At 54.3% G+C, this 24,091-nt stretch overlaps 2 protein-coding genes across 14 annotated transcripts in view; both read left to right on the top strand.

Annotated features, from left to right (window-relative positions):
- Nucleotides 1–16,461, top strand: part of USP48 (ubiquitin specific peptidase 48) — a 29,667-nt gene extending 13,206 nt beyond the window's left edge. Inside the window, exons 12-28 of one of the 8 annotated variants that reach the window (XR_015729953.1) lie at nucleotides 431–631; nucleotides 1,205–1,319; nucleotides 1,452–1,582; nucleotides 1,866–1,967; nucleotides 2,434–2,502; nucleotides 6,075–6,199; nucleotides 6,615–6,737; nucleotides 7,171–7,229; nucleotides 7,632–7,742; nucleotides 8,029–8,154; nucleotides 9,276–9,382; nucleotides 12,048–12,152; nucleotides 13,552–13,707; nucleotides 14,362–14,487; nucleotides 14,659–14,707; nucleotides 14,860–14,886; nucleotides 14,996–16,461. Coding sequence is in view for 4 of the 8 variants with exons in the window: in XM_087879062.1 (XP_087735188.1) it covers nucleotides 431–631; nucleotides 1,205–1,319; nucleotides 1,452–1,582; nucleotides 1,866–1,967; nucleotides 2,434–2,502; nucleotides 6,075–6,199; nucleotides 6,615–6,737; nucleotides 7,168–7,229; nucleotides 7,632–7,742; nucleotides 8,024–8,154; nucleotides 9,276–9,382; nucleotides 12,048–12,152; nucleotides 13,552–13,707; nucleotides 14,362–14,487; nucleotides 14,659–14,707; nucleotides 14,860–14,886; nucleotides 14,996–15,018 (1,763 nt within the window). In the remaining 4 variants the exon portion in view is untranslated. Of the gene's footprint in view, nucleotides 1–430; nucleotides 632–1,204; nucleotides 1,320–1,451; nucleotides 1,583–1,865; nucleotides 1,968–2,433; nucleotides 2,503–6,074; nucleotides 6,200–6,614; nucleotides 6,738–7,167; nucleotides 7,230–7,631; nucleotides 7,743–8,023; nucleotides 8,155–9,275; nucleotides 9,383–12,047; nucleotides 12,153–13,551; nucleotides 13,708–14,361; nucleotides 14,488–14,658; nucleotides 14,708–14,859; nucleotides 14,887–14,995 lie in introns of all 8 variants that reach the window. The other 7 variants (XR_015729952.1, XM_087879063.1, XM_087879062.1 and 4 more) reach the window with 7 other exon arrangements.
- Nucleotides 16,462–18,699: 2,238 nt separating this feature from the next.
- RAP1GAP (RAP1 GTPase activating protein) overlaps nucleotides 18,700–24,091 on the top strand; it is a 29,655-nt gene continuing 24,263 nt past the window's right edge. For 3 of the 6 annotated variants that reach the window (XM_087879058.1, XM_087879057.1, XM_087879055.1), the window contains exon 1: nucleotides 23,118–23,266. In XM_087879058.1, coding sequence (XP_087735184.1) covers nucleotides 23,223–23,266 — 44 coding nt within the window. In that variant the 5' untranslated portion in view covers nucleotides 23,118–23,222. Of the gene's footprint in view, nucleotides 18,802–23,117; nucleotides 23,267–24,091 lie in introns of those variants that run through there. The other 3 variants (XM_087879060.1, XM_087879061.1, XM_087879056.1) reach the window with 3 other exon arrangements.

The following is a 24,091-nucleotide window of genomic DNA, read 5'->3' as shown; positions in this document are numbered from 1 at the left end:
TTCGGCAGGAATGTTTTAGGATGTCCCCTCGCTTTGGCGGCCATCATCCGAGCTCGGCCAGCAGGGCAAGGGAGATTGGCGCAAGAGGGGGCACTGGGCAGAGGCTGTCCTGTTGCCCCATGGGCTTCGGCTGGTGGGGAAGGAGGGATCGGAGCCCTCAGCTCGGTCTGAGTTGCTGCCCCCCACACACACACAAACACAGGGCAGAGGGCAAGAACATGACAGAAGCTGACGGCTGTTGCATAGCAAGGGAAGCGGGGGGTATGGGGTTGATCGATCGTTTGAAGGCGAGGGGGGAGAAGATGCACGATCTTAACTTTGCACGCGCGTCGCGGTCGGGGTGTTGGAGGAGGAGGAGAGAGGCGGAGGAGCTGGGGGTGCTGATGCTCTGGCCCTCTGCGCCCCCCCTCTCTTCCCCCGCCACCCTCAGGCTGCCCCTACGACTTTGTCTCCCTGGAATGGCTACAGCAGTGGCTGGACGAATCAACGCCCCCCAAGGCCATCGACAACACGGCCTGTTTGTGCTCCCACGGCAAGCTGCACCCGGATAAGATCTCCACCGTCAAGCGGGTCTCGGAGGACGTGGCCGAGTACTTCTATACGAGATACGGGGGAGGACCCAGGCTGACAGGTGGGGAGGGAGGGTGCCCTTCCTGGACGAGGCCGGCTTTGGCCCTGGCCGCTGCCGCCTCCTCCTTGGTGTGATCCCTTCTGCTTTGGGGGGGAAGGAGCAAGGAAGGGAAAGGCAGAGGAATACCAGGCAGATGGAGCTGCTTATGCTTTTGCAGAGAAGGGGGGGAGCCTCCCAGCCCCGCAGGAGGTGTGATCTTTCACACTGTTGCAAAGTTGGCGTTACACCTCAGTGGTGTAACGCCAACTTTGCCACATTTGTCAGTTTCCTCCCTTCTCCCCCCCCCTCGCACCTTCCCCAGCACGTTTTCTCGGAGCTGCCTCTGGAGAGGCGAGGTGCGATGCGACCCAAGGAATCCCCCTTGGCAAAAGCGGCGCCCGCCCACAAGAGCTCAGGGAGATTGCCTTTCGCCTTCCTTCCTTCCTCCCTCCCTCCACGGGCGGGAGTTCCCTGCTGGGTCTCCTCCACAGGGTGGGCAGCGGGATGGCAGAGACTGCCCCCCCCCTGCCAAACGGCCGAGGAGGGGGCCCTGCCGCTGCCTTTCAGCTTCCTGGTCTCCTTCCTCTTCCTCAGTGAAAGCCCTCTGCAAGGACTGCGTGGTGGAGAGGTGCCGGGTGCTGCGGCTGAAGAGCCGGCTAAGCGAGGACTACAAAACCGTCTGTAACCTCCTCAAAGCAGCGGTCAAGGGGTGAGTGGCTCCCGCCGGGCAGAGGAAGGATTCAGGAGGGAGGGGCGGGCAAGAGGTGGGATTCCCAAATTCCACTGCTCCCTCCCTGCCGCTTCTGGGCTGTGAGTTGCTCCCCCCGCTCTCGCCCCGCAGGACTGACGGGTTTTGGGTAGGGAAGTCCTCCCTGCGGAGCTGGCGCCAGCTGGCCCTGGAGCAGCTGGACGACTCGGACGAGGATACCGAGCAGAGCAACGGCAAGATGAACGGCGACGCCAAGGAGAGAGGTAGCTCCCTCCTCACCCCTCCCCGCCCCCACCCCCCTTAGTCAAGGCAGGCCTGGCGTCTCCATACGGCCCGCAGGGTTGGTTTTCCCTGGGCCAGCCCCTGTTTTCCAGCCTCAAAAGGTTTTCAGGATGGCTCAGGGATTCAGCCTTAACCCTGATCCTCCCGGTTTGAGCTGGGGACAAACCTGAAGCGAACTTCCCTTGTTAAAGACTCTGCGGAAGCCCTGCTGGTGGCAGCAACCCACTGGGCCTCTGCACACTGACCGTTTTCCTCTGCTTTCAGAGGAAGAGAGGGAGCAAGGAAGGAAAGGAGAGGACAAGAAAGAAGGGAAGGAAGGAAGGAGAGGAGAGGACAAGAAAGGGGAGGACAAAGAGTGGGATGAAGGTAGGATAAGAATGGGAAGAAGGAAGGGAAGGACAAGAAAGGGAGGGAAGGAAGGGGAGGGGAGGACAAAGAATGGGAGGAAGGGGAGAGGAGGATATGAAAGGGAAGGAAGGAAGGACAAGAAAGAAAGGAAGGAAGGAAAGGGGAGGACAAAGAATGGGAGTAAGGAGGGACAAGAAAGAAGGGAAGGAAGGAAGGAAAGAGGAGGACAAAGAAAGAGAAGGAAGGAAGGGGAGAGGAGGATAAGAAAGGGAAGGAAGGAAGGGGAGAAGAAGGCAAAGGCAGGAGATGAAAAAGGGAGAAAAGGAAGGTTCCAAGGCAAGTGCTCCAGAGAGTTCAGAGTGCAGCCAACCTGCCTCTGTTCTGTGGAGGGAGGACCACCGAGCCCCATCTCGTCCCTTCTACCAGATTGCAAGAGGGTCTCTGACTTGGTTTCTCCCCCCCCATTGCTTTTTCTCCTCCACAGAGGAGTCCAGTTCAGAGAAACGAGAAGAAGAGGAGCTGAAGTTCAACGAGGACATTGTGTGCCCCCATGGTAAGCGGGGGGGGGAGGGGAGGGCAAGGACAGACCCTCACTCGGTTTTAGCAGCGTAAGGCAATTCCCTCCCTCGGGAGGAGCCAGTTTCTGCAACTGGCTTTCCAAGGAATTACTTGTTTCCAGTCTCCCTTCCAAGCCTGGCTGGGTGCGTGGTGGGGATCCAGCCGTTTGGCGTCTTTCAAATCCAGGAAGCGTCAAGAGAGTCCTTGGTTCTTCTGGTCAGGCTGACACAGGCATCCCAAGGGCGCTCGCTCACCTTGACTGGAAAAACATTTGCAGCTGTGGCTGTTGTGGCCTGCCAGCTGCCAGCAGAGCTGGCAGCAGATTCAGACAGTGAGGAGGTTGGGGAGGAACACTGGCCAATCCTGGAGTCTGGGGAAGGCTCTGATGAGGGCTCTGCGTCGGAGGCAGAGAGGGGGCCAGAGCCGTATGCCAGTTATCAGCTGCCTTTGCAGTCGGATTATCAGTGAGGCAGAGGAACAGCTGGAGCCTGTTCCCAGTGTGCGCATGCACAGAGTTGCCAGATGAAAGGAACAGCTAAAGAACAAGGGTCGACTTGGGAGTAAGGCCACAGGTGGATGATGAATGGCCCCTCCCAGAGGGAATAAAAGAGGAGCGAAAGGGGAGGGGAGTTTGCAGGAGATGGGGTGGGGGTACACACCTCCCACCAGACCCTCCTAATTCCACTTTCAGCTGAACTGGAGAGTGGTTGGAGATGGCCCAAGCGGGGATCATACCCCAAGGTGGTTCTCCCCCCCCCCCACACTTGAAATTACGCACCCAGACTGCGGCCCCTAGGATGGTGGACTCCAGTGGACTCCAGTGGGGGGGGAAGCTCCCTGTCTTTGCAGTTGCCAAGAAAGAGGCCTCGGGCGACCTCTGAGCACAAGCAGGGTTAATGCATCCCCGGAGGGAGAAGAGCAGGGCGAAGAGCAGGGTGGATAGTTGGCTACCGTATTTTTCGGAGTATAAGACACATCTTAGCTTTTGGGGAGGAAAATAGGAGGAAAAAAAATTCTGCCTACCAGGTATCTGGCTAGTGTCCTTAGCCTGGTCAGCTTCAGCACATTACTTCGCTCACTGGTTTTGAGGTTGGGGCTGAAAAGCAGCTTCAAAAGCACAGCTGATCGTCGGAGGGAGCAGCAATTGGAAAAGCACGGAAGATCGCTTTGCTCGCGTTGGGGCTGAAAAGCAGCTTCAAAAGCACAGCTGATCGTCGGAGGGAGCAGCAATTAGAAAAGCAGGAAAAGCACGGAAGATCACTTGGCTCGCGTTGGGGCCGAAAAGCAGCTTCAAAAGCACAGCTGATCGTTGGAAGGAGCAGCAATTAGAAAAGCAGGCAGAGCACGGAAGATCGCTTTGCTCGCGTTGGGGCTGAAAAGCAGCTTCAAAAGCACAGCTGATCGTCGGAGGGAGCAGCAATTAGAAAAGCAGGCAGAGCACGGAAGATCCCTTTGCTCGCATTGGGGCTGAAAAGCAGCTTCAAAAGCACAGCTGATCGTCGGAGGGAGCAGCAATTAGAAAAGCAGGCAGAGCACGGAAGATTGCTTCGCTTGCAAGCTCCTGTGTTGGGGCCGAAAAACAGCTTCTCCTGTTGCCCTGCTAGATAGAGCTTCCCTTGGCTTGAAAGTCTGTAGAGGTCACCGTTGTCCCAGAGGTGCTTTTTCAGGAGGCAACTGGACTTTCTGGTTTTTCTTTGAAGACGTTTCGCTTCTCATCCAAGAAGCTTCTTCAGCTCTGACGGGATGGTGGGGAATGGAAGGATTTATATTCCTTGCAGACAGCTGGTCATATGCAACTTTTTAGAGAGTCTTCAAGCAACCTCCAAGTGCTTCGAGGTTAATCTGTGTCCTCAGGGTCACCTGAGTGATACTCCTGGTTCCTGTAGTCTGCAATTTTCCCTCTGGAAATCCATTCCTACTCCCACACCATTCAAAGGGTGTCCATCCCAAATTCTACAGCTAAAGGTCTGTAGAGATTCTCAAGTCATCCAGGTGTCCCAAAGGTGCTTTTTTCAGGAGGCCACTGGACTTTCTGGGTTTTTTCTCTTTTTCTTTTGAAGACGTTTCTCTTCTCCTCCCAAGAAGCTTCTTCAGCTCCGACAGGATGATGGTGGGGAAGGGAAGGATTGATATGCAAGATTTAGGTCTGCAAGGAGTATCGATCCTTCCCTTCCCCACCATCCAGTTAAGAGCTGAAGAAGCTTCTTGGATGAAAAGCGAAACGTCTTCAAAAGAATTTTAAAAAAAAACAGAAAGTCCAGTGGCCTCCTGAAAAGAAAAAAAAAACACAACACCTTTGGCCTGGGGGGGTTGAGCTCGTTGTGATGTGCCCAGGAGGCCATTTGGGGGCATCGCGAGGTGTGTTGTTTCGTGCCAGTACACATGTGCAGGCGTGAGCGCGCACCTCTGGCCGCCCCTGCCAGCGTACCCCTCGGGGAGCTTAGGTAGGTGTTTCTCAGGATCTAATCCCTCCTTTTGTGCCGCCGCAGAGCAGCAGAAACAAAGCAGGTTCCCCATCGGCTTAATTGCCGGCTGCCTCCTTCGTAATTGGCCCGTAACCTTAGCGACAGCTCTGGAAGAAGTTGGATGGCAACGGGGCTCCTCCAGATGTTCCCTTTTTGCTGCGGGAGCAGCAGCGGCGAGCGGAGGCCTTTTTGTGTGTGCACGCTCTGCTCGAGAGGCGGGCGGCCAGGAGAGGGACTCCCAATTTTGGTGGGGGGGTGGGGGAGAGGAGGAGGAGCCAGCCAGGGGTTGGGAAGCAGCTCTCTGCAAAAGTTTGGGAGTGGGAAGGAGGGGCTCTTTGGAGGAGCCAGCTTCTGTAGGAGAGAGTGGACAAGACAGTGTCCCAACATCCATTCCCTCCACCCCTCCGTGGTGAAAGCTGGCAATTTGGGCGTCTGAATGACGGCATCCCAAAAGGATGCTTGATGGTGGTCAGGCAAAACCACTCCTTCCAGCAACCCCATTTTGTGGTCAGTTCCAATGTCCTCCATGGGGACAGAGAGAGGGGGTCCCAGAAGGAAGGGGTCTTGAGGCAGCTGCGCCGGTGGTGGCGCAGTGGTTAGAGTGCGGTGCTTCAGGCTACTTCGGCTGACTGCCAGCTGCCAGGCAGTTCGAATCTCACCAGGCTCAAGTGACTGAGCCTTCCATCCTTCCGAGGTTGGTAAAATGAGGACCCAGATTGTTGGGGGCAAGAGGCTGACTCTGTTAGCCGCATAGAGGAAGCTGTAAAAGCCCTGTGAAGCGGTATATAAGTCTAAGTGCTATTGCTATCTTCCTTCCTTCCTTCCCTCCCTCCCTCCTAGTGGTTAGAATGCAGTATTGCAGGCTAACTCTGCCCAATGCCAACAGTTCGATCCTGACCTGCTGCAGGTTGACTCAGACAGTCTTAAGTGCTATTGCTAGTGTGGGAGAGATCTGTGTGGGCGCACTTCCCTGGCAGGGCAGCTCTCCTACTCTGGGGTTCCTTGCGCTGTTGGCAGAGAAGCCAAAGGGCGACCGGAGTCGTCGTGGTCAGGATCGACCCTTCGGCCATCCGGACAGCGTCTCCGCCGCTTCCGTCCGCAGGCAACCTTTGCATCTTGGAGAACGAGAGGCGCGTGGTCTGCAGGGATGCCTGGGAGAAGCTTCAGCGCTACTTCCGGAACGCCCCAGAGTTCCCCAGCAGCAGAGACTCCTGTTCCCAGTGCAAGGTGCGGGGGGATGCTTTGGAGGGAAGGAGGGAGGAAAAAGCCCCCCACCCACCCCAAAGCAAAGTCGAGCACGGGGAAGTCACGTGAGGGGCTCCCGGAGGCTTCTGCATTGCATTCAAGATGGAGACCGGCTCTGGAGTCGGGACTGAAGCCCTCGCTCCAGGAAGGCATTTTGGGGAGGGGGGTTGTTTTCCTGGGGGGGGGGAGGCTTGAGACCTAGAGGGGCCTGGTATCGGTTTCCTTCCAGCCTTTGGAATCGGCAAGATTGCAACTTCGGCGCCTTCCGCTGTTGTTGCTTTGCCCGGTGATTCTCCTGGAAGGCTCCGGGCCCCCCACCTCTCCTCCCCACATCCTAAAAACAGACCCTCGCCCCCTCCAGGAAGGGGATCTGTGACCAGCCCTTGCCTTTCTGCAGATTCTGGAACGGGAAGGGGAGGAGAACGAAGCCCTGCATAAGATGATGGCCGGCGAGCAGAAGGGCAACCTGCCTCACCTCTTCCAGGACAAGAACCGACCTTGTCTCAATAGCTGGCCTGAGGTGGGGGAGACCAGAGGGGGGAGCGACTCAAGGCTCTGGCCAAGGTGTAACGCTGGGGAAGGGGGACTGCCCAGTTAAGGGAGGGACCGGTATGACCGTTGAGGTCTCTCCACCAGCCCTGTAAATCAGCCGCCGCGGTAAAAGATGCAGCTTTTAAACAGAATTTGCTGAATTGTGCGTACACACGCATACATACTGTGCAGCCTGTGTGGTCCTTTGGGAGCAGGAAACCCAGGCAGAATCTCCCTGGAGTCCTTCTGGCTTTGCACTCCCCACTTCCCTCCCCCAAAAGGCTTAAGTGTCAAGCTTCCTTGACACTTCCAGGTTCCGGGAAGCTCTCCTGCAGCCTCGTTGAGTGCCGGTCCTCCCTTTGGGATCCTTGTGGTGGGCGGGTGGGGGGCGCCTGAATGATGAAATCTCTTTTCCCCAGGAGGTGGGGGAGCTCTACGTGGTCTCCAGGTTCTTTGTGGAGGAATGGCGGAAGTTTGTGAGGTGAGCCGCCTTCCTCCTCCTCCTCCTTTGCAAACCCCGCTCCCTTCTAGCCCTGAGGATGTTCCCTACTTGGGTGATGAAATGTCCTGAAGAAAGGAACCAAGCTCAGTGAGCACCAAGGACCCAACAGTTCTCCTCCTCCTCCTCTCCCTCCTTTTCCCCCTCTCTTCCCCCTCCTCTTCCCCCTCTCCCCCTCCTTCCTTGCATGTAGGGCAGCCCTGGTGGGAACGGCTTCTCCATCCCCTCCGCATCCTTTGGTTCTCTCGTGTGCCCACTCCTTTCTCCCTCTCACCCCCCACCCCTCTGTTCCATTGGACTCACGCACGCAACCCCACCCCCATTTCTGCCAGCCAAAGGGAGTCTGCAATGCACCCCCCCTCCCCTTTTCTCGCCTTCCACCAGGAGGCCCACCCGATGCAGCCCCGTCTCTTCCGTCGGAAACCGGGAACTGCTCTGCCCCCACGGAGGGCTGATGTTCACCGTTGCGTCCATGACCAAGGATGACTCTAAACTGTGAGTGTCTTCCTTCCGGCCCCTTTTAGCTGGAAGCCTGAGAGAAGAGCCGAACGGCTCAGGGCACCGGGGGTGTGTGTGTGTGATTGTGACTCCAGCAGCGTATGACACACACACACACACACTGCCCAAACGGCCTTTGCACAAGGCATCGGCCTTCCCCCACCCCCCCGCGACCCTTCCCTACGACTGGCGTGACCGTCTCTGGGGGATTGGCTGGAGGTCAGAGGGGCTGTGGCTGGCCTTTGAGAGAAGACAGCAGGTTCTGCTTCTTGGCACAGTATAGCTCTGATATGGCCCGACGAATGGGAAAAGATCCGAAAGCTTTTCGTGGTGGATCACGCCATCCGAGTCATCAGGAGGGAGGCCCCCCAGGAGAGCGCAGAGCGCCTGCTGTACATGACCGAACCTGGTGAGTGAGCGAGCGGAAGGGTGGCAAAGAGGAAGTCACATATTGGCATCACGTTGCGCTGCTCCCTTGAGCTCCGGGCATTTCTCGGCAGGCTATGTTGTGGCCCGCCAGCAGATCTGGCAGCAGATTCGGACAGTGAGGAGGTTGGGGAGGAACATGGGCCAGTCCTGGAGTCTGGGGAAGGCTCTGATGAGGGCTCTGCATCGGAGGCAGAGAGGGGGCCAGGGCCGTATGCCAGTTATCAGCTGCCTTCAGAGTCGGACATCAGTGAGGCAGACAAACAGCTGGAACCTGTTCCCAGTGTGCGCATGTGCAGAGTTGCCAGACGAAGGGAACAGCTAAAGAACAAGGGTCGACTTGGGAGTAAGGCCACAGGTGGACGATGAATGGCCCCTCCCAGAGGGAATAAAATAGGAGCGAAAGGGGAGGGGAGTTTGCAGGAGACAATTAGTTTGCTTAATTGGTTCGTGACTCCTTGCCAAGTTTTGAAGATATCAGCCTGGCAGCTCTCCGAGCCAGATAAGGTCTGTGACTGTAAATTCTCCCTTGAAAGACTTTTGCTGGCTGTGAATGAGAGGAATTCACAGTCACTTAATAAAAAGGGGATTTTGTCGGGACAAGGAGTCTGCTTTGTGCTCTTGGGAAGCCTAGGTCAGAATAGTCTGGAAGCTCAGGTATCCTACTGCCGAAGCGGCCTGGCGGGCAGCCGGGTGTTTGGGCAGCCTCTCTGCCGGGACCCTCAGAGCAGACACCCCTTTGCCGGGAGAAGAAGTGTTGGTTCCGGGCTGCGCCTCCTTCCTTCCCCTCGGTTCCGTTGGCTGAGATCCTGCAGATCACACCGGGGGTGGTGGTGGTGTTTCTTTGCAAAGACAGACCTCTTTCCTCGGGGGTGGGATTCGACCGGTTCGGGCGAAGCGGTAGCTCCGACGATCAGGTCGGAGCTTGACTTACCTTTATCTTCTCAGCTGATTGGCGGGACAAAGCCGCCAATCAGCTTGTTACTCCCAAGTGGTAACGCAGAAGGTTAATGTTTGTAAAAGCTGCGTGCTCGCGCAGTTACCCAGTTGCTAAAACCGGCAGCATCTCGTCACTGCCTTTCCTCCTTGCTCTCTTTCCCGCAGAGCTGTGCCTGGACTGCCGAGAAGGGCTGTTGTACCAGCAGCAAAGAGACCTGCGCGAATATACCCAGGCCACCATCTACGTACGGAAAGTGGTGGATGATAAAAAGGTCAGTTTTCCCGCATTCCTCCTTCTCTGGCCAGAAAAATCAGGGATTCAAGGGTGTGTGTGTGTGGGGGGCTAGATAGAAGAGCTAGCAACGGGGCCCAGATACTCTGCTCTTGGGCTTCAACACACACACACACACGTCCCTCCTCTGGGCTGGAGTCTCATCCCCGGTGGGTGTTTCTGCTCCATTAGGTGGCCGAGGAATGGAGGGCCTGAAACAGACGTCCATTAGGGGTTTTGTAAACCGTTCCTTCTAAGTGTGTGTGTGTGTGTGGAGGGGGGGATTCATTAAAGGCCGGGTTGCTTCTTCGATATGACAATCCATCCAGGCCCTTCAGCAATTCTCTTAAAAGCAAGAGGAAAAAAAAACAACCCACCTCCATTTGTTAAATGCACCTCCCAATGGCAGCCCCTCAGGCTTCGGCTTTGTCCACGGTGGCTGCGTCGCCTCTCCCACCTCCCACCCCCCACCCAAAATTCAAAGCCAGACAAGGCTGATTTGTTTCTGTTTGTGTTTTATTAAATTTATATACCGCCCTACTCCCGAAGGACTCAGGGCGGTGAACAGGCACAAAATAAAATATATAAATAACAAAAGTTAGAAACATAATTAAAACCAAATTAAATAATTGAGCCCAAGACAATTAAAAATCACAATAATTTAAAACAAATTAAAATTCCAGTTTAAAAATTTTAAAAGAAAGGGGAGAAAAATTAGGCCAGGCCGGCTTGCTGGAATAGGAGGGTCTTAAGAGCACGGTGGAAAGTGCGTAGATCCGGGATCCTCCGTATCTCCGGGGGGAGCTTGTTCCAGATAGTGGGTACCGCCACAGAGAAGGCCCTCCCCCTGGGGGCCGCCAGTCGACACTGCTTGGCTGACGGCACCCGGAGGAGCCCCTTTCTATGAGATTTAAACCAAGGACGGGGGTCCTTGGTTTAAACACCCTTCTGGCTGTTTTCCACCGTGCACTTTCTACAAAACCTTGACCTCCTCTCTTGTTTGCAAATCCTCCTTTTTTTTTTTCCAAGAGGCAACTGGGCTTTCTGGTTTTCCTTTGAAGACGTTTTCGCTTCTCATCCAAGAAGCTTCTTCAGCTCTTGACGGGACAATGCGTCCTTCCATTCCCCCAACATCCCGTCCGTCAGAGCTGAAGAAGCTTCTTGGATGAAAGGCGTAACGTCTTCTGGGAAGAAGAGCTGAAGAAGAAGAAGCTTCTTGGATGAGAAGCGATAACCGTGACCTTGGATGACTTGAGAATCTCCGTAGACAGCTCTGTCGGGTCTATCCTCATTTTTGGGGCCCGGACACCAGGCTTTTGAGTATCTCCCAAGGGGTTGTTATTAGTGAGTCCAGCTCTGTCCCACTCGGTGTGAACAGTCAATTCCAGAGAATAGAATAGAATAGAATAGAATAGAATAGAATAGAATAGAATAGAATAGAATAGAATAGAATAGAATAGAATAGAATAGAATAGAATAGAATATTTGATAGAATAATGAAAGAATAGAAGAATAGAATAGAATAATGAAGGGATGGAATAATGAAGGAATAGAATAGAATAATGGATAGAATAATGAAGGAATAGAAGAATAGAATAGAATAATGAAGGAAAAGAATGAAGGAATAGAAGAATAGAATAGAATAATGAAGGGATAGAATAATGAATAGAATAGAATAATTGATAGAATAATGAAGGAATAGAATAGAATAGAATAGAATAGAATAGAATAGAATATTTGATAGAATAATGAAAGAATAGAAGAATAGAATAGAATAATGAAGGGATGGAATAATGAAGGAATAGAATAGAATAATTGATAGAATAATGAAAGAATAGAAGAATAGAATAGAATAATGAAGGAATAGAATAGAATAATAGAATAATGAAGGAATAGAAGAATAGAATAGAATAATGAAGGGAAAGAATGAAGGAATAGAAGAATAGAATAGAATAATGAAGGGATAGAATAATGAATAGAATAGAATAATTGATAGAATAATGAAGGAATAGAATAGAATGGAATAGAATAGAATGGAATAGAATAGAACAGAATAGAAGAGAATAATGAAGGAATTAGAATAGAATAGAACAGAAGAATGAAGGAATAGAAGAATGAAAGAATAGAATAGAATAATTGAAAGAATAATGAAAGAATAGAATGAAGAGAGAAGAATGAAGGAATTAGAATAGAATAGAACAGAAGAATGAAGGAATAGAAGAATGAAGGAATAGAATAGAATAATTGAAAGAATAATGAAAGAATAGAATGAAGAGAGAAGAATGAAGGAATAGAATAGAAGAATTGATAGAATAATGAAGGAATAGAAGAATAGAATAGAATAATGAAGGGATAGAAGAATAGAATAGAATAGAATAGAATAGAATAGAATAGAATAGAATAGAATAGAATAGAATAGAATAATGAAGGGTTAGTATAGGACAGGATAAGATAACTTTATTGTCACTTTAAATGTACACTAATCGGCATACATTAAAGTGACATTTTCTTGCATACAACTCTCAAAGGATCACCGCCTCTAATACACACTGCCTAATATAACAAGAATAAATAAATAAATATAGATAAATACAGAATGATGCACATACCCACATATATTATTAGGGGAGGCTAAGTCCACTTCCTGTCTCCCCTCCCCACCCCAGGTGATGAAGGAGGCTGCTCCGGAGCTGAACGTGAGCAGTTCGGAGGCCGAAGAAGAGCGGGAGGAGACCAGGACAGAAGGGGAACACGATCCTGATTTCAACCAGGTAAAATTCTGGTCTTGGGGAATGGAAGCGGTTCTCCGGCAGCTCCGAATTCTCATCCGGGGTTTCCTCCTTGGCCTCGGACTGGTTTGGGCGAGTGGGAAGACTTATGAACAACGTGGCGAAGGAGGCGGCATGGCGTTTTTTGGTGGCTGAGACGCTGAGCTTGTCGATGGAAAGTTCAGCAGTTTAGCGGTTCGAATCCCCGAGTGCTGTGTAATGGGGTGAGCTCCCGTTCCTTGTCCCAGCTTCTGCCAACCTAGCAGTTCGAAAGCAGGTAAAAAAAAAAATGCAAGTAGAAAAATAGGGACCACCTTTGGTGGGAAGGTAACAGCGTTCCGTGCGCCTTTGGCGTTGAGTCATGCCGGCCACATGACCACGGAGACGTCTTGGGACAGCGCTGGCTCTTCGGCTTTGAAACAGATGAGCACCGCCCCCTACAGTCAGGAACAACTAGCACATATGTGTGAGGGGAACCTTTAGTGTTTGTGTTAAATCAGGATTGGCCAGATGAGAACCCCGATTGCCCTGGGCAGCAGCTCCCATGCTGAGGGGTCAACTTGAGGGTTCCCTGGAGGCGTCTACAGGTAGTCCTTGACTTACAACAATCCGATTAGTGACATTTCAAAGTTACAACAGCATTTGAAAAAGTGGATTTACCATCGTTTTTCACACTTGGGACCGTTTCATCTTGGGGGTCACGTGATTTTTGGATGCTTTGACAACTGATTCGCATTTATGAGGGTCCCAGAGTCATGTGATCCTCTTTGCGACTTCCTGACAAGCAAAGGCCAACGGGGAAACCAGATTTGCTTAGTGGCCGTGTCGCTGATTTAACAACGAGAGCGATTCGCTTAAATCGGGGATCGGCAACCTTAAAACACTCAATGAGTCACAAAGATCCTAACCGGAAGCCCGCCATTCAATTGTGGAGCCAACTGGAAGTCTGCTTCCCACACCATAGAGTCTCTTCCTAGCGCGGTGTCCTTTTTCCTCTACCTGTCCTAACTGAAAGCCTTATCAATTGTGGAGCCGACCAGCGACAAGGAGCCGCAGCAGAGGGATGAAAGAGCCACATGCGGCTCCAGAGCCACAGGTTGCTGATCCCTGGCTTAGATAAACGCGGCAAGAAAAATGAGGTGTAAAATGGGGCAAAACTAACGTGACAAACCTCATCCTTAGCGACATAAATGCTGGGCTCCATTTTTGGTTGTAAGTCGAGGACTACCTATACTGACCTGTTCAGTGAGACTTTGGATTTGCCAAAGGGAAGGGTAGCTTTGGGGAGGGGGTTCTCGGGATCCCCGGCGTGGCCTTGATCAAAGCAAAGGGCCCAGCAGGTTGGGGAAGAGGTAGGCGGGACTTCAGTTTCCCCCCTGCTGGAATCTCTTCTCGCTCCCAGGCGAACAGCAACGCCAAGCGGCAGAAAGTCTCCCACCCCAACTCCGTCGTCTGTCAGAAGCAGGGCATCCGGCGCAGCACCCGACACAGGAGGATACGGGGGGAAAAAGCCCTCCTCGTCTCCGCCAACCAGACACTGAAGGACCTGAAGATCCAGGTGAGGCCACACCGTTGCTGCCCTCCAGCAGCCTCCCTCCTGCCCACGCGCAGAGGGCCCCCGTTTCTCAGAACAGAAGGAGCATTGCAGCTGCTCATGTTGAGGCTATTCTCTGTGGACTTCCGGCTGTTCAGGAAGCAGAGGATGCCAAGGTGGGGGGTCGGAGTTCTGCAGGAGAAAGGTGTGATGGTTGGGAGAGGGGAGGTCTCCCCAGGTAGGCAGGTCTTCCCTGCAGGGAAGCTCACCTGTTCAGTTAGCCAGCTGGGTGTCGGCGTTCCAAGTAATGCCCCCATAGAAAGCAGGGAAATTCCTCAAATAATTTATTGGATACATCCTATTGGCACAAGTGGTGAAAAAACAGACTCTGAAAGTTCCCGCGGCTTTCACCTAATTAAAAAAGTAAAAGTTTCCCCTCCCCTCCCCAACTCCCTGGTCACGCTGTCCAATCCAGTTGCTGGCCGGTTGCTTGGTTACTTCGCTCCTCCTCTGCCCAGCCGCCTGTGAGAATGACCTTGGTTCCCACAAGAAAACTTTATTGCTTTGACTAACAAAACCTCATCTAGCTATTTCCCCTCCCTCGGTTGTGTGGCAACCCTGAAGAGGCTCCAAGATGGCCTCGCTTCAAGGGTTGACACCGTGCGGTCTTTGGCGCAGATAATGCACGCTTTCTCCGTGGCTCCCTTCGACCAGAACCTCTCGATCGACGGGACGGTGCTGTCCGACGACGTGGCCACACTGGGCAGCCTGGGGGTCACTCCCGAGTCCGTGGTTCTGTTGAAGGTGAGCGAGGCGCGGCCCTCGAAGCAGCTCTCCCAGCGGTGCCCCCCCTCCCCAAAAAAACCTTTTCTGCTTCGGCTCGGAGGGTCAGCCGGAGGTCCTGTGGGGTGGGGTGGGGGGCAATCTTCGCACCATCTTAAAACACCTGGTTTTCCCCTCTTCTCCAAAAAACAGGCCGATGAGCCAATTGTGGATTACGCAGCGATAGATGACGTTATGCAAGGTAACCTCTCTCCTCCGGCATCCCTGGTTTCCCCTTCCGGCCCAGCACTGTGGGATGGGGGTGGGGGGCAGAGGCCCCAAATTCTCTCAGCAAGGTAGAGCGTGATGAGCTCTGGAGGCTTCTCTGACTTGCGTTTTCTCTTCCTTTTCCAGTCTGCATTCCGGAGGAAGGCTTTAAAGGTAGGTTAGGCCACGCCCTCCCTTGCCCAATCTCCCTCCCTACTCTTCCTCAGACCCACCTCCTCCTTTGCTGAAAACTCCCACCCACCCTCTTTCCTTTTGTTTCCAGGGACGGGTCTCCTTGGACACTAACGCTCGTTCTTCGGCCAGCCGGCCACTCCTGAAATCGCCAGGATTGGGAAAGGATTTTGGGGGTCCCCTCTGGGAAAAGTGGAACTGAAAGAACGGCAGCCTCTCGGAGGGACACCCCTCCCCCACCTTCAGCCAGGCCGCCCCGGAGGACCACATCTGGGGACAGAGAGAGAACGAGGACTCCCAGAGGGGAGCCCCTATTTTGAGGTCCCTCTTGAAACAGATGCTTCACTTATACAAACAGAGGAAGAAGACGCCAACGCGAGATGGGGGGGAGGAAGCCGCGTCGACCCCGGAGCTCCTCGAGAAAGTTGCAGTCGGCAGGAGCAGAGAAAGCAGCCGACACTCTTTTCGGGACCCCTTTCCTGAGCACCTCCACTTCTCATTTTTGGGGGGCCGCTGTCCCTGCAACAGAGGGAGCCCCCCACCCCTCCATCCCCCAAATTTGGGGCTTCTCTGCAGGACAGCTGTGACGTCTGACCGAGGGAAGGGCTTGATGGGCTCCCGACCGTTTGCAAGCCGCTTCCTCAGTTCCTTTCAGACCCAAAAGCAACGGAGGCCCCCGAGGGAGGGGGGTGTGGTCCTGATGTGGCAGGGGTCTTTTTATTTTTTTATTTTTTGGCCACACGTGAGGAGGCCGGGCTCGCCCATAAACCCTTCCGGGCCACCCCAAAGCTGGGCCAGCAGGTTAACAAACCGCTCGAGCAATTTCTGGGGAAAAAAAGGAGGCAGGCAGGCGGGGGCGGGGGGGGGAGAGCAAAATTGTTGAGATTTTTTTTTAGGGTATGGGAGGGGGGAAAACAGAGGTTCGATGTCTCAGCTGTCATTCCAGGACTGTGTTTGCCATGAATGATGGTTTGGGAGGGGGGAAGCAGCCCAGCAAGACGAGGTAGGGCAGGGATGCTGGGGCACCATTTCGGGGTCCGTCCTTTCCAGAGCCTGCCTTTTCCCAGAAAGTGGGGGGGGGGGAAATGGATCCTCACTGAGTTCGCAGCTCTTCCCCGGAAGCGAAGAAGGGGAGGCCTGGATCTCTCCTGCCCTGGTCTCTCCTCCCCCACCCCCACCCCACAAGGGCTGCCTGCCTGTATTGGCGGTAGGGGCTGTCTGGCATCTCCCACCCCATCCTGGCCTTCCTCCCCCTCCCTCTCTCTCTCATGCCAACCTCCTGGATGGAAAAATTAACCCTGGATGGAAATCTTTTTTAAGCCCCGGAAGAGCCAATCCGTTGCCCCAGATGAGGGTCGGAGAGTTGCTCGGGTCTGGCCCGGTTTGGGAGAGGTGTGGGGGGCCAAGCCCTCACCCCCCCCCTTCCATCGCCCCCCCGTCTGCCTGCGCTGCAAACATTTTGGGACTAGTCTTTCAGAGCCTTATTAAAAGTATGTAACACGTGGTCGATTTTCTTTGTATCGTATTGCCTTGCATAAAACGGTTTTTTTTTTTCCACTCGGCTCTTCGGGCAATCGGTTCCGTGCTTTTTTTTATATGTATATATTAAAAAGATTTTAGAATATATATTCTAATGTATATTTAGAATATATGTATATATAGTTAGAATATATATATTTTAGAATATATATATATTCTACAATCTCCCCCCAGGATCTGGCTTGGGGTCAGAGTGACCCCTCTCCGCCGTCTCCTCCGTCTTTCGGGTTGCAGCTCGCTCGCTCTCTCTTCCCCGCAGGGTCGTTCAGGACGATGGGAGTCGGAGTCTCTCATTCGTATTAAAAGCGAGACCGGTTGGTACCCTGCCTCTTGGCCAGCGGCTTAAGGTTGTGGGGGGGGCGACACACAGAGGAGGAAGGTTGGGCTGGGAGGCAGCCGCTCGGACATTTGTGGTGTTCTCGCATAGGCGCGCTCGGTTGGCTCTTAGGAAAGTCCGTTTGGATTGCCTCGGAGGGCCCCTCCAGCCGATCTCGCCCAAGAATCGATCGCCTGCCGCTAACACCCTTTGTGAAAAATATGGCAGGACTGGGAGCAAAACGGCAAGAAGCGTTAAAGGCGTCTTTTAATTGTAACCCCCGCTAAGAAGGGGGGCACAGCTGGTATTTTCTCTCGGTGCCTTACCCGTTAAGACAATGCCCCGTCCTCGGGCTGCTATTGGCCTTTCCTCCTATTTGCAAACCTGGCGGCTTCTGCCTCCCCCCCCCCCCATCCATCCATCCACCTACCTGCCAGGGATGGGCAGCCTGGCCTGGTTCAAAGTCCATCAGCCTCTGCGTGGGCATCCATCCATCCTCGGCCCTTTTTTCACCCGTTGCTTAGAGCCGGGGGGCCGTACGCCTTTCCTCTCCGGCCAGGGACAATGGAAGGTGTTGTCCCAGGTCTGAATGGTGCTGGTATCTACCAGCCCATAATAGCACAGAGGCTGGGAGACTTATCCGGAGGGGTGGATAGCATTTAGCTTTCCTTTTAAATCGACTGGAACAATGAGGACTAGAGCCCCCTTTTTTCTTTTAGCAATTCATTGTTAGAAGCACACGCTTATTTGAGTGCAGAAAATCAGAAAAGGGGAAATCGGCTGGACCGAGGGCTGGGTTAGGGAGGCCTCTAGGGCGGGGTCCCCATCCCTGTTACCCCTCCTCCAATTTGTCTGAAGTAGTGTAGGGTTTCTTGCCTAAGCAAGGGGTTGGACTAGAAGACCTCCAAGGTCCCTTCCAACTCTGTTATTCTATTCTGTTCTTCATTCCACTATTCTATCCTATCCTATTTTTTATTCCACCTATTCTAGTCTTCATTCCACTCTTCTCTTCTATCCTTATCCTTATCCTTTTTATTCTATTCTTCATTCCACTATTCTATTCTATTCTATTTTCTCTTCTCCTTCTCCTTATTCTATTCTTCATTCCTCTCTTCTCTTCTCTTCTATCCTTATCCTTATGCTTATTCTGCTCTATTCTTCATTCCTCTCTTCTCTCCTTATCCTTATTCTACTCTATTCTTCATTCCACTCTTCTATTCTATTCTATTCTATTCTATTCTATTCTATTCTATTCTATTCTATTCTCTCCCCTCCCCTCCCCTCTCCTCTCCTTATCCTTATTCCACTCTATTCTTCATTCCACTCTTCTCTTCTCTCATCCTTATCCTTATTCTACTCTATTCTTCATTCCACTATTCTATTCTATTCTCTCCTCTCCTTATCCTTATCCTTATCTTTATTCCACTCTATTCTTCATTCCACTATTCTCTTCTCTTCTCTTCTCTTCTCTTCTCTTCTCTTCTCTTCTCTTCTCTTCTCATCCTTATCCCTATCCCTATTCTATTCTATTCATTCCATATTTTCTATTCTATTCTATTCTATTCTATTCTATTCTATTCTCTCCTCTCCCCTCCCCTCCCCTCCCCTCTCCTTATCCTTATTGCACTCTATTCTTCATTCCACTCTTCTCTTCTCCTTATCCCTATCCCTATTCTATTCTATTCATTCCATATTTTCTATTCTATTCTATTCTTGTTCTCTCCTCTTCCCTTCTCTTCTCTTCCCCCCTAAACCCAGGTGTTGCCAGGCTCTCCAAAGGGCGCACCGGGTAGCAGCGCGTTCCGCAGGGGCCAAAGACCGCCTCCCCCCACCCCCCACCACTCCATCCCTTCCCGAGCGGCGGGCACGAGCATCTCCGGTGCGCGCGTCCCCCGTTGGCGCCCCTCCTCCTCCTGCTCCTGCTCCTGCGGCGGGGCGTCCAATGGGCAGGCGCGGAGGGGGCCGGAGCTGGCATTGCGCGAAGGCGAGAGAGCGGCTCCTGCCCGGCTTGGCTGCGAGGGGAGACGAAAGCGGCGGCTCCGGTAGGTCCTCTTCTTCCCCACCGCCTCTGGCTTCTCAACCCCCGGCTTCAAGAGCCTCCGCGTCCCCGGGTGCCAGGCGGGCACCGCACCGGGCGAGGGCTTGGCCGCAGGGCCGCTTTGCCAAGGGGAGGCGCGCGGAGACCCCGACCGACCCCTTTCGGGGCAGGAGAGGGAGGAGGGGAGACCCCCACCCAACCCTCCAGCTTCCTTCTCCCCCCCTCTCTGCTCCCCATCCCATTCAGCATCCTCTGGAGGTTGGCATCCGCGGAGGATGCCAACCATCCTTTCCTCCTTGCGCTGGAAGAGATGGGGAGGAGTGGGGGGGGTCTCTTTCTAGGAACGGGGGTGGGGGTGGGGGGGCTCCAGACTGGCGTCTCCGGCTGAAGCTGCCTCCTTCCCCCCCCCTTCCCCACCCCCCCACTCCGCGCCTGGCTGCCAGTGCGCGCCTCAGTCTGGCTGGCAGCCAGACGGAAGGCTCGCCGGGAGCCTACCTGAATCCCGGGCTGGGGGTCTCATGTCCGTCCGTGGGTCGGAAGCCCCTCGCCAAAACGCCTCCATTCTCCCCCCCCCCTCTCCCCCATACATCCCGCCTCCCCTGGGTTGGCTGGGGAAGCTGGCATTTGGAGAGGGGGGGGCTGCGGGTGGAGTAGTGGGCACTGGGTTGCGGGAGGAGCGAGAGAGTGGGGGGGGGAGAAGAGGAGAAAGAGAGTTTCCCGGAGTCTTCCTCCCTCCCTCCCTCCTTCCCTCCCTTCCCCCGTCCCCCCTCCCCGCGTGTGCTTGGGCAGGTAGAGCCCCCCTCCCCCCAAGGCGGCTCTTTGAAGGGCACGGAAGGTTGTGCCAGGTAAGAGAGGGCTTCCATACAGCTGCATCATCCGGGCCCCATCCTGGATGGCTGAGGTGGGGGGGGGAGGGCGAGGAGGGGTCAGGGGGGGCGAGGAAGAAGAGAAGAGCGAGTCCAGTAACTGAGGGAGACTGGCAGGCGCCCTGCGAGAAACCGTGCCCAGCCTCTGCCCCCGTCTTGCTTGCCACGTGCCCCCACCTCCTGGCCTCGTGCACCCCCCTCCCCCCATCCCTTCTGCCTGCCGCACTTCGACGAGGGAGGGGAGGGTGTCTGTGGCCTCCCTCGCCCCCTCCCTGTGGGTTTCTGCATGAAGAAATGGTGGCCTGAATTTCCCTGTGCCCTGCAAGAGGAGGAAGAGGAGGAGAAGGGTGGCAGAGATGCCTTTTCTTGGGAAAAAGGCCCCCCTTTAACAGGGGCTCTGTGCTTTTCCCATCCGTCCTTGCCAGGGGTCCTGGCAAGGTTTAGTCTTCCCACAGGATGCCATCCCACCTCTCCTACCCTGTGCCCAGCCCTCCCTGCTGCCTTGCCCGCTTCCCTGCCCTCCCCGGTGGCTGAGGCTTTGCTTCTGCCCCTATTCGCTCGTTTCAATTTCTCTCCCCTCCCCACCTCCCAGTTCCTTGTTACTCAGCTCCGGCTTCCTTCTGCCAGATTTGAAAACGTGGCCCACACTCCTCGGCGGCTTCACACCTCCTACCAACCACCCGCTACCCCACGCCTGGCAATATTTCCGTGCCAGGCTTTGTCTCCCAGAAACAGGGGAGGGGTGCCAGCTCTTGCCGGCGTGCCTCATCCAGATCCGTCACGAGCTCATTAGCCAAGGCAGCCTGTTCTTGAGCCTCAGTCTTCCCATCTGTAGCATGGGAGACACGATTTCAGAGCGACATCTCCTAAGGGCTGAATTGTACAGTAGGAGGATGGGGGGTCGAGTGGGAAAGGCCCCAGGCCCAGCTTCCTCGCTGCATCGCTTATTATGGGCATCCAGGTTGGAGAGACCCCTGAGGAAACCGTGGGGTGGCGAGCTCTGCCCAAGGCCACTGGTGGGGGCACAAAGATGCCAACAACTCCCGGGCTCCGTTTGTTTGGCTCCTCTCTTCAAGCCGCTCCGAGTTTAAACCTCACAACCAGGAGTTGTATCGGCCCCAAAGAGCTTCCCATGAAAGCTAAAGGGAAAGGAACCCTTAGCAGAGGTGTCAGCAACCTACGGCTCTGGAGCCGCATGTGGCTCTTTCACCCCTCTGCTGCGGCTCCCTGCGTGTCACAACCATCGATGTGCGAGATCCGCCGGCGTGCGATTTATTGAGCTTTTCAACCCCCGGTAGGCCAACCATGGATAAATCCAAGAAAAAGAAAATTCAGAAGAAAACAGAACGTTTAATTCGACGACATATGCTAGTTTTGTGGCTGCTCGAGAAATAGTCAGGCACAGGAAGGTTTTTGTGGCTCCCGGTGTTTTCTTTTCTGTGGGAAACGGGTCCAAAAGGCTCTTTTGAGTGTTTTACCCCTGCCTTAGAAATACTCTGGCCCAGGCAGAGCTGCTGGGAGTTGAACCCAGAGCTGCCTCTCTGCCCTCTGTGAGCCATCATCCCCTTCCAGAGTCCGCCCTCCCCCCCCTACTCCGCTTCTGGCCCTGGTGAGCTGCGGCCTGCATTTTGTGTTACTGGAATAGAGGTTGTGTGCTTTTCTGGAAACCTTTGTGTGCACGTTAACGTGGGCGGGTGGGTGTGCTCGGAGCCCGCTGGGTGTACTCTGGCGCCTGGTTTCGCCAAACAAAACCTGTGGCTTGGCTGAGTGGGGGGGGGCATCTCAGGTTCTCGTGGGGGGGCGGGGAGATGTTCAGGAGAGGCACAAGCGCATGAAGAAGCGTGTAGCTGCGCGTAGCACAACTTGTGGGGAAAGGAAGCCGTTGGGAGACGCTGTCCGCGGTGCTACTCGCGTGCCCCGCTACCTCTGCCATGCCCCGGCTGGAGCAACGCCTGGCATTCTCCAGTAGGGGGCGCTTGCTGACTGGGAGCCAGCCATGCTGTCCAGCTCCTCGGAGGAGTTTTGGGCTGGCAAACAAAAGTCACAACTTCAGAAGTCTGGGAAGTGATTGGCTGCCTTGGGTGTCAGTGGCTCTGCTGGGCCCAGCCTTCTTCTGGGGAGGAGGGGGGGGGACTGATTTTGGCTGTCCTTAAAGAGGCAGGACAGTCTCCTTGTTTAATGGTGTTTAGATGGAGAGGGAGGGGAGGGAGAGGGATTCAGCTGGACCATTTGGGGGGGGTCCCATGGCTTGGGCTATGACGTCCCTGCATGGGGGCATCCGGGCCTCCATTTGTCCATGGGACTCTTGCCTTGCTTCGGACCCCAAGGCTGCTATTAGGAAGGGTGATCAAGCTGTGAGGGGAAGGGGTCCCGATCATTCCGTGTAACAGGAGCAAAGGAAAGGCACTCTGCACATGTTTAAGAGCCTATCCTGTAGCATTTTTTTTTGCTGTAAGCCTAGGATAGAGAGGCGTCTCTCTTGCCCTGTTCTCTGAGCCAGTCTCCCTGCCTGAGTTTGGGGTCTGCCCACCACCTTGGGACGCCATGGGGTGGGGGTTAGAATCCCCTGCACAGAAGGAGGAGAATTCTCTCTCTCTCTCTCTCTGTCTTTCTGTCTCTCTCTCTGTCTCTCTCTTTTTCTGTCTCTTTCTCTCTCTGTGTGTGTCTCTCTGTCTCTCTTTCTGTGTGTGTGTCTCTCTCTCTGTCTCTGTTTTTCTGTCTCTCTTTCTCTGTCTCTCTCTGTCTCTCTTTCTGTCTCTCTGTCTCTGTCTCTCTCTCTCTCTGTGTGTCTCTCTCTTTCTCTGTCTCTCTTTCTGTCTCTCTGTCTCTCTCTCTCTGTCTCTCTCTTTCTCTGTCTCTCTGTGTGACTCTCTGTGTCTCTCTCTCTTTCTCTCTCTCTCTCTCTGTGTCTTTCTCTGACTCTTTCTCTCTGTGTCTCTGTCTCTGTGTGTGTGTGTGTGTGTGTCTCTTTCTCTGTCTCTCTCTGACTCTCTCTGTCTCTTTCTCTGTCTCTGTCTGTCTGTCTGTCACTTTCTCTCTGACTCCCTCTGTGTGTGTGTGTGTATGTGTGTGTGTGTGTCTCTCTCTCTCTCTCTCTCTCTCTCTCTCTCTCTCTGCGTGTCTCTCTCTGTGTCTCTGTCTCTCTCTTTCTCTCTCATACACACACACACACACACACGCAGAGGAAGGAGGGCCAGGCTATCTCTGGGGCTTCAGGGCAGCAATGGGTTCGCTGCGGGAAACGCTCCAGGCCCTCCCACAGCTGCCCAGGGCCGAGAGTGAGAGAGTGAGCTTTATGGGAAGGCCCTGGCAGAGACTGGCACCAGCCAAAGGCCTGACAGGCAGGGAGGCTGAGCAGCCCCTCTTGCCCGCCGGGGATGCTGGCTGGCTGGCTGGCTGGCAAACCAAGTGCCCTGAGGCCGTCTTGCAGCCGCCCAACCAGTTTGGCCTGGCGGGAGGGGCCAGCCGGGCCCTCCCCCTTTCTCTGCTGGGCTCCAGAGCTTTGCTGCTACGGGCAGCGCCAGGGTGGCCAGCTCCACCGAGCACTCCGGGAGCCGGGATGGGGTCCCGCAAGCGGAGCTTCACCTTCGGGGCCTATGGCGGGTGAGTGGGGGAATTTTTGGTGGTGGTGGGGGTTCATTCTCGGTTTGGGGGGGGGCAGACCAAGCCCCTCTCCCTCCTGCCATTCCCAAACCTGCATTCCCATCCTGCATGTTTCCCAAAAAGGCAGGCTGCGTTGCCCAGCCTCGGTCATCCCTCTTTAAAATGGGCTTGTCCCCGCCTGGTGCTGTGCCAATGAACCGCAATTAAGGCAAATTAATCAACCTTTAAAAAGACCCCCACCCCACTCCACCCTTCCCTATTCGCTGGCGCCCCCCTGGCAGAAAACAGACGCTCCCGGCTGCAACTTGGGAGCATCCTGAACTCGGGGTCCTGCATGAAAACAAGCAGTTGGCCAAAAGTGGCTTTTTAAGGGCTGGAAGGAAAAACCCCCACCCCCCCCACCCCGTAAACCCCCACCCCACCCCATGAATGAGGAAGGGTGGCTCTTCTGCAACTCTTCTTCTGTTCCTCCCACCCAGCTGCTAGAAAAATCCTTTGTCTCTTTCAGCGTCGAAATGGGGGGGTTGTGTTCTTGCTCTGTGGCCCCCCCCCCTCTCAACCCCCCCAAGCCGCCTCTTCTCCTAGGACAAGGCAGCTCCTTGTTCTTCCGGCTGGGGAATTTCCTCCGTGGGAGGGGCAGAGCTGCCCGGTTGCGGGAGGGGAGGCGGGCAACGGGGGGGGGGGGGCAAATCCATTTAATCCGGCCATGGGGGTGACTTCTGATTTGATGACTGTCTTGATGGACCTATCTGCATATGAATAGATAAATCGGTAGGGGGGATGCTGTGACCCCCCTCCCACAGGCCAGTTACAGGGATGGGGGGA

The sequence above is a fragment of the Pantherophis guttatus genome, chromosome 15, assembly GCF_059756535.1.
Source record: "Pantherophis guttatus breed Tessera chromosome 15, ASM5975653v1, whole genome shotgun sequence".
Classification (NCBI taxonomy): Eukaryota; Metazoa; Chordata; class Lepidosauria; order Squamata; family Colubridae; genus Pantherophis; species Pantherophis guttatus.
Note: the sequence above shows the minus strand (reverse complement) of the source record. Positions and strands in the feature narration are given on the sequence as shown.